Source organism: Doryrhamphus excisus, linkage group LG15 (genome assembly GCF_037039965.1).
Source record: "Doryrhamphus excisus strain RoL-2023G ecotype Guam linkage group LG15, RoL_Dexc_Guam_v1.1, whole genome shotgun sequence".
Classification (NCBI taxonomy): domain Eukaryota; kingdom Metazoa; phylum Chordata; class Actinopteri; order Syngnathiformes; family Syngnathidae; genus Doryrhamphus; species Doryrhamphus excisus.
In genome coordinates, this window is record NC_136371.1 from 361888 (window position 1) to 377500 (window position 15613).

General features: G+C 45.8%; 2 protein-coding genes and 1 long non-coding RNA gene across 4 annotated transcripts; 2 read left to right on the forward strand and 1 right to left on the reverse strand.

The window, feature by feature from the left end:
* Positions 1 to 1419: 1419 nt before the first annotated feature.
* sh3yl1 (SH3 and SYLF domain containing 1) lies at positions 1420 to 7501 on the forward strand. 2 transcript variants are annotated; one of them, XM_058051477.2, is made up of 10 exons: positions 1420 to 1541; positions 3303 to 3413; positions 4212 to 4325; positions 4597 to 4661; positions 4725 to 4837; positions 4918 to 5046; positions 5185 to 5329; positions 5801 to 5879; positions 6448 to 6507; positions 6606 to 7496. In XM_058051477.2, coding segments are annotated over exons 1-10 (1026 nt in total). In that variant the 5' UTR covers positions 1420 to 1540; the 3' UTR covers positions 6815 to 7496. The 2 variants fall into 2 exon arrangements, with proteins under 2 accessions (XP_057907460.2, XP_057907457.2); XM_058051474.2 differs by having other exon boundaries at positions 1506 to 1541; positions 6424 to 6507; positions 6606 to 7501.
* A 123-nt stretch (positions 7502 to 7624) lies between these two features.
* On the forward strand, positions 7625 to 10686 carry LOC144901771 (uncharacterized). Its single transcript, XR_013629856.1, has 3 exons — positions 7625 to 8136; positions 8351 to 8391; positions 10217 to 10686. It is a non-coding gene; the product is annotated as an uncharacterized LOC144901771 (long non-coding RNA).
* Positions 8414 to 13677, reverse strand: si:dkey-190l8.2 (solute carrier family 22 member 6). Its single transcript, XM_078796698.1, has 9 exons — positions 13153 to 13677; positions 11812 to 11909; positions 11571 to 11725; positions 10390 to 10558; positions 10214 to 10316; positions 9753 to 9895; positions 9240 to 9451; positions 8987 to 9095; positions 8414 to 8914 (listed from the first exon to the last, which is right to left on the reverse strand). Exons 1-9 carry the CDS (start codon positions 13384 to 13386, stop codon positions 8674 to 8676), a joined length of 1464 nt encoding a protein of 487 aa, XP_078652824.1. The 5' UTR covers positions 13387 to 13677; the 3' UTR covers positions 8414 to 8673.
* Positions 13678 to 15613: the final 1936 nt, after the last annotated feature.

The window sequence follows — 15613 nt, forward strand, 5'->3', positions numbered from 1 at the left end:
TGAGAAGATGATTAAAGTGTTCCAACAGAGGATTGAACAGTCAGTCACCTCGGCTCGTTGGCGACAGGCAGAACCACATTGCTGGCCGCTTGTTGACTTTAGCCTAGCAAATGTTTCTTTTGGATGAATATCTTTTGGATGAATATCACACTGAAGGCTCCTCCCAACATGAACGTGTCCAAAGGAACACATTCAAGTTGTCGGCTGACAGGTGACAGGTGACACGTGACAGGTGACAGGTGACAGGTGACAGGTTGTATGCTGCCTCTCATCCAGATCTTCCCTGCCTCCCGACTAGCACACAGTGGCAGCAATTATTGTACAAATCCGCGGCTTTCACTGTCATTGGATCTAAGGGAAAACAACAGAACCCCCCCCCCCCCCCACCACCACCCCCCAACAGACGCCTCCCGGCGGCCTGCCTGGCTTATCGGGAAACCAAAATCGGATATGAGAGAGGGGTCCAGAATGAGTTTGCTGCTGACCCATGAATGTTCCTCCAGACCAGTACCCTCCCAATCCAGACCAGTACCCTCCCAATCCAGACCAGTACCCTCCCAATCCAGACCAGTACCCTCCCAATCCACTAAAACTGGAGATGTGTGGAGCTGCTGCTCCAATAACAATATCGCTGTAGCTCAGTTAAAGGACACTGTTGGTGGTTTTTGGCTAGGCTAGGGCTTAAGTGTCCAGTTAGCTGTGTCCCAGTGATGTGCATTGTTAGCTAGCTCATATGATTATTTTGTGTTATAATGCACAGAAAAGGGGAAGAAATATGTGTTTGTGATTCGCATGATGGTCAACATTCCCCCAAAACTGCAGTTTGGGTTTACTTTGAATTAGAATTGAATAAGTGAATGTTTGTGTCGATGTGCCTTGCTAGACGTGCTGTCGACCAATCAGTGTGAAACAAAGTCAGCTGGGATAGGCTCCAGCATACCCTCATGAGCCCATTGAGGACAAGCGGCATCGAAAGTGGATGGGTGGAAATAAATGTAATTATTATTATTATTATTTAAGAGAAATTAATTTCCCATTTTAATGTATTTTTCAGGGAAATAAGGTTGAGTTTATTTTATGGCAGAAGTGAGTGGTTCTCGACTGGGGCATCTTTTACAGGCTGATTTACAGACAAATACTTTTTGGTTTTTTGACGTCATGAATTTTGAAGTGGACATGTTGACAATTAAAATAGTTATATTACACTGTTTAAAAATAATATAGTGTAAATTGTTATGCTAATATGTTGGAAAATACATACTAACGTTATTAAATGGCCCGAATCTGTCATACGTTGGACTCGAACGTGGTATCGCCACCCTCCCTGCTTGGGGTCCCTCTAAACATCAACGGTCATCATCAGCTGTGGGCCGTGTCCACCTGTCACGTGTCCCCGGAGGGGGCCTGTGAGTGGCTGGTGAATGCGCGCGCAGCGGTGAAAACGTCAGATGAGGCGGAAGTAGAGCAATTTGAGAGAAGGAAATAATCGTGCGGAGCCTCACCTGTCGCAGGTAAACATCCTGAGCACGAGGAGGAGAAAAGTAAGTTTTTTAACCACATGGCTCATTCAGTTCCGTTTAAGGTCTTCGTCAATTGATGAATAAAAATACTTTTGTTTTGTTTGTGTTGTTCCGAACACCCAACAACAATGCGGAAGTGCCATCAGAGAGCTCTAACATGATGAACCAGCGAACCGGAATACTTCTATCCTAAGAAAGCTTTCGGTGGTCTTTAGCCCGTTAGTCCTTTTTAGTTGTAGTGTTTGTGATTTGATAGTTAATGCTTATTGTAGGCTTGGAAGTTGTCCGTTCTTTGCTGTCAAACTATTTACACAAATAGTTCTTTTTCGTCTTTTTTCCTTAAAATTATTGAATTAAATAAGTTCATATGTCATTGTTCAGGTCCTGGCAGAGGTTTTTCAGGGTGACAGTAAACTTATTTAAACATAATGAGCTTGTTTATGACCGAGAAGATAATTGGCCGCAGGGCGGCGCTGTTTTCTGTTGTCATCTGCCTCGGTAGTTTCCCTTCTCTACTGTCATCTATCACTCTATCATCTCTCCTGCCCTCTGAAGGATAGTGTATGCACTGCTGTGCTCAAATGTTTCAATCGCCTGATCATTAGAATACTTGAAAGGTGGCAGAGGCCGCTAGAACCCCCATCAGATTCTTCATTTTTAATATCCACACTCCGGTGACCTCTCTCTGACCCACAATAGAAAGAGTAGAATTGTTGCAAAGAACCAGCCAGAGTTGTCCGGTGGGACGGAAACTCCACTTTGTGTGGTGATCTAGCACCGACGGGTTCCTGTTTGAACTGTGACAGCAGATCCGGACCGGCCAGTCTGCCAACATTCCCTCTGCTGCAGCCTGTGAATTCCGCTGGAACGCCCACAGGAACACACAGGAAGTCACCCTGACACTTTACTAGAAGGTCATTTTGGCCACGTCCGCATGGACACAAATATTGTTTGTATTTTTCTGTGCTGGTCCGTATTCAAACATACGTCCGGTTGTAATGTCAAGCCGTGTGGGGTTGTGCATCCCGTGTAAACGTACATGACGACAAGTACATTTCTGACATGTTCACATAAAGACGTATCATAACCTAATTATCATAGATGCTACTGTTAATAGGTTGCAGTGTAAAGTACATGTGTATATATTTCCAGCAGTGGTACGCGTGTACCCCCAGGTGTACGTCAAATGCCAAAGTGGGGATGTGAATAAAAATGCAAAACAACACTCAAAATTCCAAGTGTATCTGAATGCCTCACAGTGAGTCCGTGTCAAGTTGTTCCTTGCTCTGTGTGCATCGTATCATATGCATCATACGTCATTGTGAGTGGAGATACGAAAATGAGGCTTTATTGGTGTATGTATTATTTGTATGTTTTTTTGTATTATTTTTGATGCTATGAAGAAGGGGGTAGTGGTTCTTTTAGAGTGGAGATTCTGTGGAATTATTCCAGTCAGATAACGGACATTTGATTCAAAGGGAAGGATGCTTTTGGAATAAGGTGCTATGGATTGATGGGACTAAAAACGAGTTAGCCCGCCCAATTATTCATTCATTCATTCATTTTCTACCGCTTATCCTCATGAGGGATGCTGGCGTGCTGGAGCCTATCCCAGCTGTCTTTGGTCGAGACCCATCCAATTCACTTATTCAACAAGAAATGTACAACACAATTGGCTAATTATTACAAAATGCAGCGTTATTCCATAAATGAGGTGAAAATGTAGTTATTATTCCATAATGTGGTGCCACAGACCTTTTAACACTCATGTCTCTGCTCCAGTGAACAACCCGCTTCCTTCCAACCTCAAGTCTGAAACCAAGAAAGCAGCTAAGATCCTCAGAGAATTCACTGAAATCTCCAATCGGAACGGGCCGGACAAACTCATCCCAGGTAAGGTGACGTCCCTGCAGATGAAGACTCTAAACTTCAGACAGTCACTCTCAAGGCTCCTGGTGAAAAACGTATGTAACTTACTGATGCCACTGATTAGGGTTGGGCCATAGTTTTTGTATTTTGGTACAGTCTTCCAATTCCTTCCGGGCGAGAGGCGGGGCGGGGTACACCCCGGACTGGTGGCCAGCCAATCACAGGGCACATATAGACAAACAACCATTCACACTCACATTCATACCTATGGACAATTTGGAGTGGCTAATTAACCTAGCATGTTTTTGGAATGTGGGAGGAAACCGGAGTACCCGGAGAAAACCCACGCATGCACGGGGAGAACATGCTAACTCCACACAGAGATGGCCGAGGGTGGAATTGAACTCGGGTCTCCTAGCTGTGAGGCCTGCGCGCTAACCACTTTCACTTTCCAAGTATTTGATTGTTTAGGTTTTTTCTCTGGCCTAAGGTACCAACATACCATAACCCAGTCTAGGCTGGCATTTATTATTATTATTATTAATATTAATATTATTACCCAGGTGAAGTGGTGTCATCCAGGCTGCCCACGGGAAGGCAAGGGTGTCTAACGTTTGTCCACAGGAAAGCTGCAGGATGCTGGGGGCCACTTTGATGCATTTTATTCTTAATAATTCAAAATGCAATCAAATGTAGGTGTACAAAATGGTCATTTTAGCTTGATGTGCATATTGTTATAATACTGAATCCAAGGTGTCATCAATAATGAATTTTCTTAAAGATGTGCGGCCACTCGTGATCTAACGTGTGAGTGTTTTGCAGCTCATGTGATCGCAAAGGCTGAGGGGCTGGCCATCATCTCTGTGGTCAAGGCTGGCTTTGTGATCACAGCCAGAGGAGGCAGCGGCATCGTCATCGCCAGGCTGGCGGACAGACGTAAGTCCCAAGGGGAGGGGCCGTTTAGCCGTGGGCTTGGATGGGCATCGAACACCACTTTTATCTGCCATATTTGCCTCTTGTGTGGCCAATGACTGCTTTTGTCATTTTGTCAGCCAAAGCCGGCTCCGGTGGGCATAACTTGTTGGCACGGCAACATGTCAATCATGTCAATAGCTGCTCCAGACTGTTGGGGTCGCCACAGAAAATCGTGCAAAAAGTAGAACACGTTTAAATGTTGCTCACGCTAATGGTTGCTTCCTGCGCTCAGGCTGGTCGGCTCCTTCTGCAATCGGGATCGCTGGCCTGGGTGGCGGCTTTGAAATTGGCGTGGAGGTGAGCGGCTTCCATGAAGGGACGGAAATGTCATCACATTCCTCACCTCCTCGTCTTCCTCAGGTGTCTGATTTGGTCATCATCCTAAACCAGCGGCGAGCCATTGATGCCTTCACAAAAGGCGGGAACTTGACGCTGGGAGGAAACTGCACCGTCGCCGTGGGGCCGGTTGGCAGGTTGGTTTGATCCAGCGGTCGACAACACGCTTCTCCGGAATGTGGCGGTGGCGGTTAAGATTGTTTGTTTGTGCTTCCAGGAACGTTGAAGCCGATGTTGCCCTGCGCAACATCTCTGCCGTCTACACCTACTGCAAATCCAGGGGATTGTTTGCTGGCATCTCTCTGGAGGGCTCGTACCTGATTGAACGCAAAGACACCAACCGCAAGTAAGACAGTTGTGTATGGCCCGGTTCTCCTGAACCGGCCCGGTTCTCCTGAACCGGCCCGGTTCTCCTGAACCGGCCGTGCCAAGCGGTGTTAGTTACTATTTGAGCTCCTATCCAGCCGTCGTTTTGCACTTGCAGGTTCTACTCCCGGGATGTGCGAGCATCTGGCATTTTGAATGGTGACGTGGAGCCACCGATGGAGTGCTATGACCTCTACCACATCTTGGACGCGTACACCGAGGCCTACGTAGATGACTGGACCAGCAAGAATGCACACGGAAAGGTTTTTGTTTTTTTATTATTATTCTCTGTCTACTTTCAAGAGTGTGACTGATTTATTCAAACAATCGCTGCAAACTATTGATTTATTGACAGGAATGGCTTAGGATAAATGCCTAGGAAAGGAAGCCAGGAAAGGGGAACAAGTGGAAGAAACCAAAACTACCAAAGTCCCTTTTCCACCAAATGTTGTGAACTATTAGCAAATCCTAGTTTCTGCTCGCTGTCAGGTTGCTGCCCCCCCATGAAAGTGTCTGGAGATCAACAATACCATCTTCCTCAATGGTTGGCCAAGAAAGACAACATTTCAAACAAAAGTTCCCACAGTCCAAACACAGTTCTGGAGTTGTAGCAGTTACATAATCATATATTCATAAATACGAGTCACACTTTCATATAAATTGCAGTGCTGTCATGGAAGTCTACTGATTTTCTCTTGAGAGCTCCTGTACACGCTGAGTATTTGTCTTTTCAGTCGTCCCGTCCTCCCGCCAGACCTCCAGCTCCTTCACATCAGCGAGCAGCGACCCGCTTCCAGACACCAGCAGACACGGGTAAAACCAAAGCCTGCATGCCGTTTAATGCATGTTCCTTCTTTGCTCCATGTTCCTTCTTTGCTCCATGTTCCTTCTTTGCTCCATGTTCCTTCTTTGCTCCATGTTCCTTCTTTGCTCCATGTTCCTTCTTTGCTCCATGTTCCTTCTTTGCTCCATGTTCCTTCTTTGCTCCATGTTCCTTCTTTGCTCCATGTTCCTTCTTTGCTCCATGTTCCTTCTTTGCTCCATGTTCCTTCTTTGCTCCATGTTCCTTCTTTGCTCCACGTTCCTTCTTTGCTCCACGTTCCTTCTTTGCTCCACGTTCCTTCTTTGCTCCACGTTCCTTCTTTGCTCCATGTTCCTTCTTTGCTCCATGTTCCTTCTTTGCTCCATGTTTCTTCTTTGCTCCATGTTCCTTCTTTGCTCCATGTTCCTTCTTTGCTCCATGTTCCTTCTTTGCTCCATGTTTCTTCTTTGCTCCATGTTTCTTCTTTGCTCCATGTTCCTTCTTTGCTCCATGTTCCTTCTTTGCTCCATGTTTCTTCTTTGTCATTGCCGTAAGATGACAACATGGCTGCGTCTGCAGGAGCAGCAGGTAAAAAGTCCCTCTACCCGAGTATCTCCATCTACAAATCTGAAACCTCAGGTGAGTTTACAGCCTCACTGCGGAACCTCCTGGTGGACAATATCCTGGTTGTGTTCAGGGAACTAATCCCAACATTCCAATTGAATTCCATTTTCCAGCTGGAAAAGCACCACAAGCTGGAGCTAGCGGAGAGCTAGTGGTCACCGCGGTTCACCCATTTACTGGCCAGAAGCCCGGTGACCTGAGCTTCGTACCCGGTGACCGCATCACTGTCATCACCAAGACCGAGTCCCAGTACGACTGGTGGGAGGGGCAACTGGCTGATGGGCGGGTGGGCATCTTTCCTGCAAACTTTGTCACATATTGACCGCTTTCACCAAGTCGGTTACAGGACTGCTCGTCATGTCAGACATCGGTTCCCTCAAAACGCTAACGTTATGTCGCCGTTAAGAATTCTATAGTTTGGAACCAAAATTGACTTAGAAATAAAAATCGTGTTTTGTATCAAAATGAAGAACTGTTAAAAGTGAATAAAATGGTTCACAAAAACTTCTGTTAACTTGGCTGTTCAAGCAGCATATGGGGCACAGGGACTGGTCACACTTTGGGCGTGTGACCAATCACTGGAGTGGGCATGCCCGGAGGCGGGCTGTGGGTGGAAGAAATCTCTCCATAGAAGGGGTCGGAAAATGAACATAATAGAATAGCCACCTTTAATGCACCTTTCCCGGGAAAGCCCCACCCCCTGCTGCTTGCTTTTCAGTAACAAAAATAGGTATTGGCCTTCCTAGAAGTCACTATATGACGTTTTCGTCAAATTTGCATAACATTTGCATATGTTGTAATATTCTGTAGGAAAAAACACTGTAGGAAAAAAGTGAGTAGAAACAATCATTACCTTTTTTAAAATGATTGATTATTGGTTTATTCATTGAAATCTCACCATAATTTCATACTTATTTAATTTAATATTTCATTTTGGCAGGAGCCTCCCAAAGTTTTCCAATCACACACTGGCAATTGATTTTTAAACTTTTTAAAATTGGCCCATTTGAAGAGTGAATAACAAATGATGCTGTGGTTGTTCTGTTAACACGAGCCAGTGTGGTGGCGAGTAGCGCCCTCTTGTGGTGAGTATATGTAACAGCAAGTGAGGACATACAGCAGCAATACCCCACTGAAGCACACAATTACTGTCATTTTCATATTTGATACGTTTTGATGACACTCATACCGTTTGGTGCAAAAAATGACTTCCGACTCCTGAAGGCCCCAGGTACCAAAACCAATATATGTAGTCAACCCCCAAAGCAGCTGTAACAGTGATGACATATACATACATACATACACTAAATGCATACTGAAATACAAGATGGAGATGAACTATTTCTTGATGTCTTTGTACCAAAGGGAGGAAGTGGAAAGCAACATTTTGTGAATGTTGTGGCAAAACAAACTCTTTCAGTTTTGTACAAAAGACTCCTTGTTATACCCTGTTCTGTTCTGGTTTAATTAGGCTGACGTGTGTGGGCGTGACTCGGAATTACTACGCTGGTCGGGTACCTGAACGCACCGCGGTAGCCGCTAGCTTCTGAGTTGATGTCACTCGAACTGTTTTAGCCCTGGGTGTTGATGTGCCCACACGGACGTCGTGGTGGATGATATGTATAGCTGTGTGCGTCTATAAACGTGAGTAAAGTTTATTATCACTCATTTAATGTTAGACGCCGCCAATCTAGTTCGCTATTGTAGTGTTTTTGTGCCATTATGTCCAGTCGTCTGGCTGGTTGCTAACTGCCTGTTAGTTAGCCTCGTTAGCTAGCCTCGTTAGCATCGCTACTTTGTTGCGGTTCAGAGTGAACGCATTGCTAACTCGTATTGTTTTTTGTGTTTTGTGTACAAGTTTGTTTGTTCCCAAAAGCAGCAGATGGAACAAGAAAGAAGGTTGGTGATCCCGTATCGACATATCTTTTTTTTTTAATTATATTTTTGTCCCTTCACAAAAATGACATGCATGTTGGTGTCTCATAAATACAGTTTTAGTTTTTTTCAAGATTCAAATCAGGACATTATACAAAAACAGACAAAAAGCAGCCCCCCATTGCCTGAGGACTGTTACGTGTTGGCCTCGGCCTTCCTGGAAATGGAGACGCTTAATCGTGAGTCGTCGTCCTGACAACATCGGGTCTTCTTCGTTGGCAGGCTGCTATTTTCTCACCCGGTCATTTAGGGGGTGCAAACGGCGAGTGGGTGTTTGGACGGCCTGTGACAGTCCTCCACCGAGTCTGGAAGCGGAGATCCACTGGTCTCAGGCAGTAGAAGACACAAGCCGCACCCGATAATGGGTCCGCTGCTGTAGAGGAGCATGGCGGCCAATGAGATGGCACCGTTGGGGTTGGACGGGAGCAGCGTGCTGACCAGACAGCCAACTCGGAAACACAAGTTGACCAGCGACACGCAACGCTGCCTGCCAGTGGATAGAAACTACGCATTCAAACACACAAATATCCCTGTCAATCATCCATCAATCATCCATCACCTGACCACCGTGGGAAACAGCTCGATGCCATAGAGAGCCAAGATGAAGATGGTGGCCAGGATGCAGAATTTGCCAATCAGTGCAAAGCTCATCACCAGCTTGGCGTCACCTGCAGAAGTAAGACCTGATGACACAGCCGCTAAGACCTGTTCAACACCAGTTGGAATGCTGGATCAGTACCAGGTTCAACCCCTAAGCGGGGGCATGTGGGCCAGTAAGAAAGGGGGGTCATGGTGATTAGCTGAAGCCTCACATTGGTATCTGGACAGCATCAACGACAGCAAGCAGGCGGTGCCGCTCAGGAACAGGGTCAGCATGCTGGCCGGCCGGCGGCCCAAACGCACCAGAGGGATGAGCAGGCACGGCGTCTCCGATAGGCCGGAGAACAACTGGGCGGAGTAGACGTTCACGCCGAAGGAGCCGATGTTCATGCAAATGCCAAAGTACGTCAGCGCCGACGCAGCACTGACCCACCCAAACAGGAAGCACAGTTTTAGTCCGAGTGACACCTGCAGCGTGGTACTCAAGAGTGACACCCGCAGGGTGGTGCTCAAGAGTGACACCCGCAGGGTGGTACTCAAGAGTGACACCCGCAGGGTGGTGCTCAAGAGTGACACCCGCAGGGTGGTACTCAAGAGTGACACCCGCAGGGTGGTACTCAAGGGTGACACGTGAGTTTGTGATGTTACATAACGAGATTGTGGGAAGCTAATGTTTGACTCTTAAGTGACTGATTAATGTGCGAGTCCAAAAAGAAACATGTCACCCCAGGTAGCTCATGATGCCAAGCCGCAGCAGGACGGTCGGGTGTCGGAGGAGAATGAGGTCACAGCAGGCGTTGCGTCGAGGTGGCTGGTCTTTCGCCGCTTCCGCCGCTTTCTGCTGCATCAACCACGTTGAGGCCAAAAGCTATCCAGACAGAAAAAACGACAAACATTCAAACAGCAGTTTGAGTCCGCAAAGGTCGAATGGAGGCGACTGGTTCGTTGGCGATATTTCTTCTTCTTTTTGCCACCAATAGGGTCGTCATGGTGACCCGCCCTACCAGGCCTACCTGGTGGCCAAACAACCTGGTGGTGTCTACTCCAGAAGCAAAGGTGAAGGATCTCCAACAAACAAGACGCCTCGATTCAACCATTCAGGATTGCCAGGATGACCAAGGATGTCAAATACCCAATGAGGGTCATAACGGGTGGGGTGTGTGTGTGTGTGTGTGTGTATCTCTACCAGGTCTACACACTCCTTGTCTGCAACACTTTTACTACGGTAACAGTCAAGAACATCCGTTCTCCTCATTAAGACCAACCAACTCGGAGACTCTGGAATGGAACTGCAAGGACAAAGAGAAGCAAAGATGGGATGGAGAAGTCGAGTGTGACAGGAGAGGCGAGGTGGACACAAACTGGTAGAGCGGCAAGCAGACGAGCTGTGGAAGAGCCACAAACAGGTGAAGCTGCGTCCAGGTGGGGCTCAGCCAGGCAAGCAGGGGTCCCACCATTGTCCCCAGACTAAAGCAGAAGCCCAAAAAGGCTGGGGGCCACAGGCGGACGGAGGGCGCGGTCCATTCCACGGCTGCAATGCACCAGTACACTATGGTGACGTTTCCATGGTAGCGCTTATTTCACAAATAATACTGCTGTCAACTACTTGTCAATCATTCGCCCGTCATGAAACCACCTGACTTTATCTTTCACCTTCAGTTTGGAGGTCATGAAAAACCAGCAGCACCGATTGCCGGTAAAATGAAACCATTTTGTGATGTCTTCATTACCGTAGTTCCTGGACTATAAGTCGCTCCCGAGTATAAGTCGCACAAGGCCAAAAAAACATACATAAGTCGCACTGGAGTATACGTAAGTTGCTTTTTTGAGGGTCATTTATTTTACAAACTACCATATTTTCTGGACTATAAGTCGCTCCGGAGTATAAGTGGCACAAGGCCAAAAATGCATCATTAGGTAGAAAAAAACATCCATAAGTCGCACTGGAGTATAAGTGGCATTTTTTGCGGGTAATTTATTTTCCAAACTACTTGACCAAAACAGACATTAGGTCCTCTTGGAAGGCAAGTTGTACCAATAAAAGAATAGAGAACAGGCTGAATAGGTGTAAGATATGCTAACACAATGCTTATTCAGATACACTAAAAATAAACATGAACACAAAAGGTGTCCAGGGTTTATGGAACATAAACACTTTTTTCATTTATAAGTCGCTCCAGAGTATAAGTCACAGGAACAGCCAACCTATGAAAAAAGAGCCACTTAAAAAATACGGTATTTAAATAGTAAAGTGGTCCATTCGGCTTTTTGAAGGTGAAGGTGAAGGTCATTTCCAACACTATTTGGGGAAAAAGAGCCAGTTGATAAAAGCTACTCTCCAACCAGCAATAAAATAAATAAAGAAGCAATAAAAGAAGCAATAAAATAAGAAGAAGACTGGAGTCTCTTGACTAACCGCATCAGCGACCCTGAATCTGTTGCGGTCTCGAGCCGGTCAAAGGCCAGCGGCTTTATCAGGGACATGTGATCCTCTATCAGACCGCGTCCTGGTCCAAAGAAACGTGTGGTGTTGTGATATTTACCCAGACTGAAGGAGCAGATGTTGATGCAGCAGCAACAGACGCCCGTCAGGCAGCGAACGGCCAGAAAAAGGAGCGGCTGAGGAAGAATGGCGGGCACCACGCCGCACACGGCGTGCACGCACACAGACACCAGCAACACTGGACGTTTGCCGTACCTGCACACTCGCACGACACAACATGGCCGCGTGGCTGAGCTGTGACCTTGCTGAGCTGTGGATTTGCTTTGTTTGGTGCGTGGTACCTGTCAGACAGAGCTCCGCCCATCAGCGTCCCGAGCAGGAGGCCCACCATGAAAGCCGTTTGGCCGTACGACAACCATTGAGTCCAGCTGCACAGCGACTGACACACACAGGGAAAACATTCATCTCCGTTTGGGAATTAGCTTGTGGTCAGCCATCCAAGGGTTAAGGAGCCGTCATGGAGGACAAACGGGATCAAACACAGCAGAACCTCCAGATCTCAACACATGAAACTGGTTCCTTGTTTTCATTTCAAGGGGGGCGGCGGAGAAACCAGGACTTCCCTGACCCTGGTCGCTTCGTCCGGCTCCTCTCGGGGATCACAAGGCGTTGTCAGTTGAGAGACATCTCCCCAACGGTCTTCCCCCTGAGCACCTCCCCAGGGAGGCGTCCGGGAGGCATCGTGACCAGATACCCAAGCCCCCTGCCTCGTAATGCCAATGGCTAGCAGTTGCACTCTGAGCTCCGCCTACAGGAGCGTACAGTTTCTCTAAGGGAGACCCCCGACACCCCAAGCAGGAAACTCATTTCAGGACTGGAACACAGATCTCGGAAATTTGGACTCAGCTCCGTCCTTACCACGAACAACCCGATCAAAGGCCACATCATCGCAAAGAACTCAGCAATTGGTAATTAGTCATCAGCAGTTCCCGTCAGTGGAACGTGGCCCACTCTGACAAGGGACACCCCGAGACGTTCCCGGTGGTACTGGGGACAAAGCCCGGGCTGTGCCCCTGGTTGCAGGCCCGGCCACCACTCATTGAGCCCCACACCTGGGTCTGGCTCTAGAACTCTAGAACTCTAGAACTCATCTCCTACTCATGGTTAGGGTCTTTTGAGCCATCCATTGCCCGGCCCCGCCCCTCCAACATGTTTGTCATGGCTGCCACTAGCCACTAGCTTGTAGGCCCTTGGCAACTGAGTTCCTAAATTTACTCGGACTTGCAAACTCCTCCCTCACGTTTGCTTTCATTTTGCCTGGGTGACAAACTGCTAGCATCTGAGAGACACGCCCTAAAACGGACGTTTGACCTAATGAGTTAGCATTAACAGCTTTGTTGCATATTAACTCTTCATTGCGACTGTTTAGGACTTTGCTTGAAGGAAAGCTGCACTTTTTTGGAATCATTCACAAGCCTTAGAACACCTTTTTCTACTTTCACTTCATTTCTGTCTTACGATATGAAATCCATGTTCAGTCATACTTAAAATGACCCCAAACAGCACAGCATGGATATCATAAATATCAGTGAAATACCAACTATGATAAATGGCCAATAAAATATTAGCAAAACTCTGCATATGTCATTTGTTTGTATTTCAGCTAGAGAACATTCACTCACGTCTTGGGCGACACTTGCAGCCGTCCAATCAGATTCGTTCCCTAAAAGTGTCTTGAGCTCTGATTGGTTGCCGGCCACAGTCCTTCCGTGGAGTGTTTGCACGTTGCCATGGTGACAGTTATTCGCGACGACTGCGGCGGTAAATATGTCGAGGAAGAAGAGGAAAGGGTTGAAGAAGAAGATGAGCGACAGACGCCAGAAGACGGACAGCTGCAAGGGAGACATGGCCGTCATTGATGGAACTTTCTTCTTCCGGTGTGAAGGGCCCTTCAGGAGCCCGACGCCATGTAACTTTGTCCACCACGGGTCCACCTGGTCAGCGAGCAAAAGTCATCGTTTGGTGGACATTTGGTGCCCCGTCAAAAGGGTCTCTTGGACAAGATGACCTCCGCCCTCTTCTCCTTATAAAGGCAGCAAGGAGAAGGAGGAGAAGCAGGAGGAGGAGGAGGTGTGCCACAACGCACCGCCGTGGTCACGCAAGATCAGCAAAAATGTTCCTCCACATGCCAATCCACGAGACACGGTACACGGCGTCAACGTTATGCTGAGTATTGTCTTCGCGTCTTCATTTTGTGTTCACTGACGAAAAGGCTTTGGAAATATTTGTTTCTTTCCTATCAAAAAACTTTTATTCCCCCTATTAGAGCAATGTAATGTATAGTTTTCCTAAATGTGGCTACGCAGGACGATTAAAAACGGCTTGACTGTACATTAGCACTGAAAACTTCAGATTTACGCAATGTGCTCAAACGCCTCATGTGAACAGCCACAGCCTCGTATAGTGCAGAAGAAGGTTTTTTTTATTACAAACTTCAATTGTACAAAACAATAACAATATAAGGAGAATTACAGCATAAAAGTGCAATTCTACAGAACAATATCAACATAAATAAGAACAAGTAAATAACAAAGAAATGTGCGAGGGATATTGCTTGAAAATAAGAACAACAAAATAAAAACAATAGAAAACATGTCATTTAAGCTTGTTCTTCATGTGAATTGTTTTAGAACGTTCTCCAATCTATGAAAGGTTTTCTAACTGACAAACGTAGCTATCCTTGTGTAACTTGTTACTGTTATTCAGGTCCGAACCGTAGTAGGGGGGAAAAATGTAACTTGTTGCTTCCAACCAACTTTATTTAAACATTCCAGGCTCGAGGTATTTCACACCGGACGAACTTCCTGGTTCAAAGGTCGTGCAAGTTCCCCGTACATAGTTGTCCAAGGCAAATGCCTGTAACACTCGGACATGGGCAACAAAACACAATAATATCCCTAAGCGTCATACCAAATATAAATTGACGAAAACCAGAAAGCACTTTATAAAAACAGCCACTTTCTTACTAAATATGTACCTGTGACAGGATTGTGTTCTTGCCCGTTTAATGTGACGTCTGTTTTCAGACGTGACTGGTCAGCTTCTCAACATCGGGCATGTAAGATGAATACAATGAATGCAAATTATTCGGTACAAGAAGCGTTTAATCCTCTGTTCTCCTCAGTTATTTTTCTCTTTTTCCCTGTGGGATCCATGGCCCATCACACAGCCGCCGGTTTGTTTCCAACAGGCACCTGCCTGGCATCCCGCCCTGCTGATAGAAACGTGTGTCGCAGGCTATGACGTAAATCTTCGTTGATAGACGTTTTGAAATGTAATATTTACTCTACACGTTTTTACAGCGTTGGAAAACGTTAAGAATGTTTGTGTCATGTTTTTCCTTCTACAGAAACCATATTAAAACGAAATATATTCCCCTTCCCCATATTTTTCCATTTTCAAACATTTTTCAAAAAGCCTTAAAATGAAAGCACTTATAAAACAGTAAATGAATTACAGCATTTTTAGATAAATATTACAATTGAGATTTCAATAAACAGTGCCCTCCTGTCATAAAATATACCAGAATGTCATATTTTCTTGCAAGCTTTTCTTTATTAACTGAAACAGAACAACGGATACTTTATTTTAATATGCATATTGGTTACAAAATTGTTTTAATTTGTACTTTCTCTGTCACCATTATGGTACCCCTTTGGGGAGTATATAAAGTAGCAAAGTAACGAATACTAAGTATTTCAATTGAGCTCTTTGGTGGTTTGCTTCCCTCTAGTGGCGACACCGAAACAGTCATCTCGTCTGCGCACACTCAGAAATAAGGCATCCATAATGTGTAACATAAGTTAGATTTATTTTCTTTTGAACAAAATGTTAATAAATACATTTGTTACGTCCAAAAAGGATAATGACTTGTGGGACGCACTTCATAAATAATTAAATTTTTTGTAAAAAAAAAAAAAAAAAAAGAAGGAAAATAGCAAACTAAAGCATCTCTAGTATGACAATTTGACAACATTATCATTTTTTCTCTATATTTGAACCCTTTTCTCACTTCAAGTGTTGTTTTTTGTATGTTTTTCTCAAAACCTCTTCATGGCATCTTTTTAAACATCCAGCTTAGTC

Coding starts and splice junctions, on each gene's coding strand:
- si:dkey-190l8.2 (XM_078796698.1), bottom strand. CDS start 13,386: ATGACGGCCATGTCTCCCTTGCAGCTGTCCGTCTTCTGGCGTCTGTCG. Junction 11,726..11,811: donor GGCGGAGCTCTGTCTGACAG/GTACCACGCACC, acceptor GCGAGTGTGCAG/GTACGGCAAACGTCCAGTGT. Junction 10,559..11,570: donor CATCTGCTCCTTCAGTCTGG/GTAAATATCACA, acceptor GGTGCATTGCAG/CCGTGGAATGGACCGCGCCC.
- sh3yl1 (XM_058051474.2), top strand. Junction 4,326..4,596: donor CGCCAGGCTGGCGGACAGAC/GTAAGTCCCAAG, acceptor TCCTGCGCTCAG/GCTGGTCGGCTCCTTCTGCA. Junction 5,880..6,423: donor CCAGACACCAGCAGACACGG/GTAAAACCAAAG, acceptor CATTGCCGTAAG/ATGACAACATGGCTGCGTCT.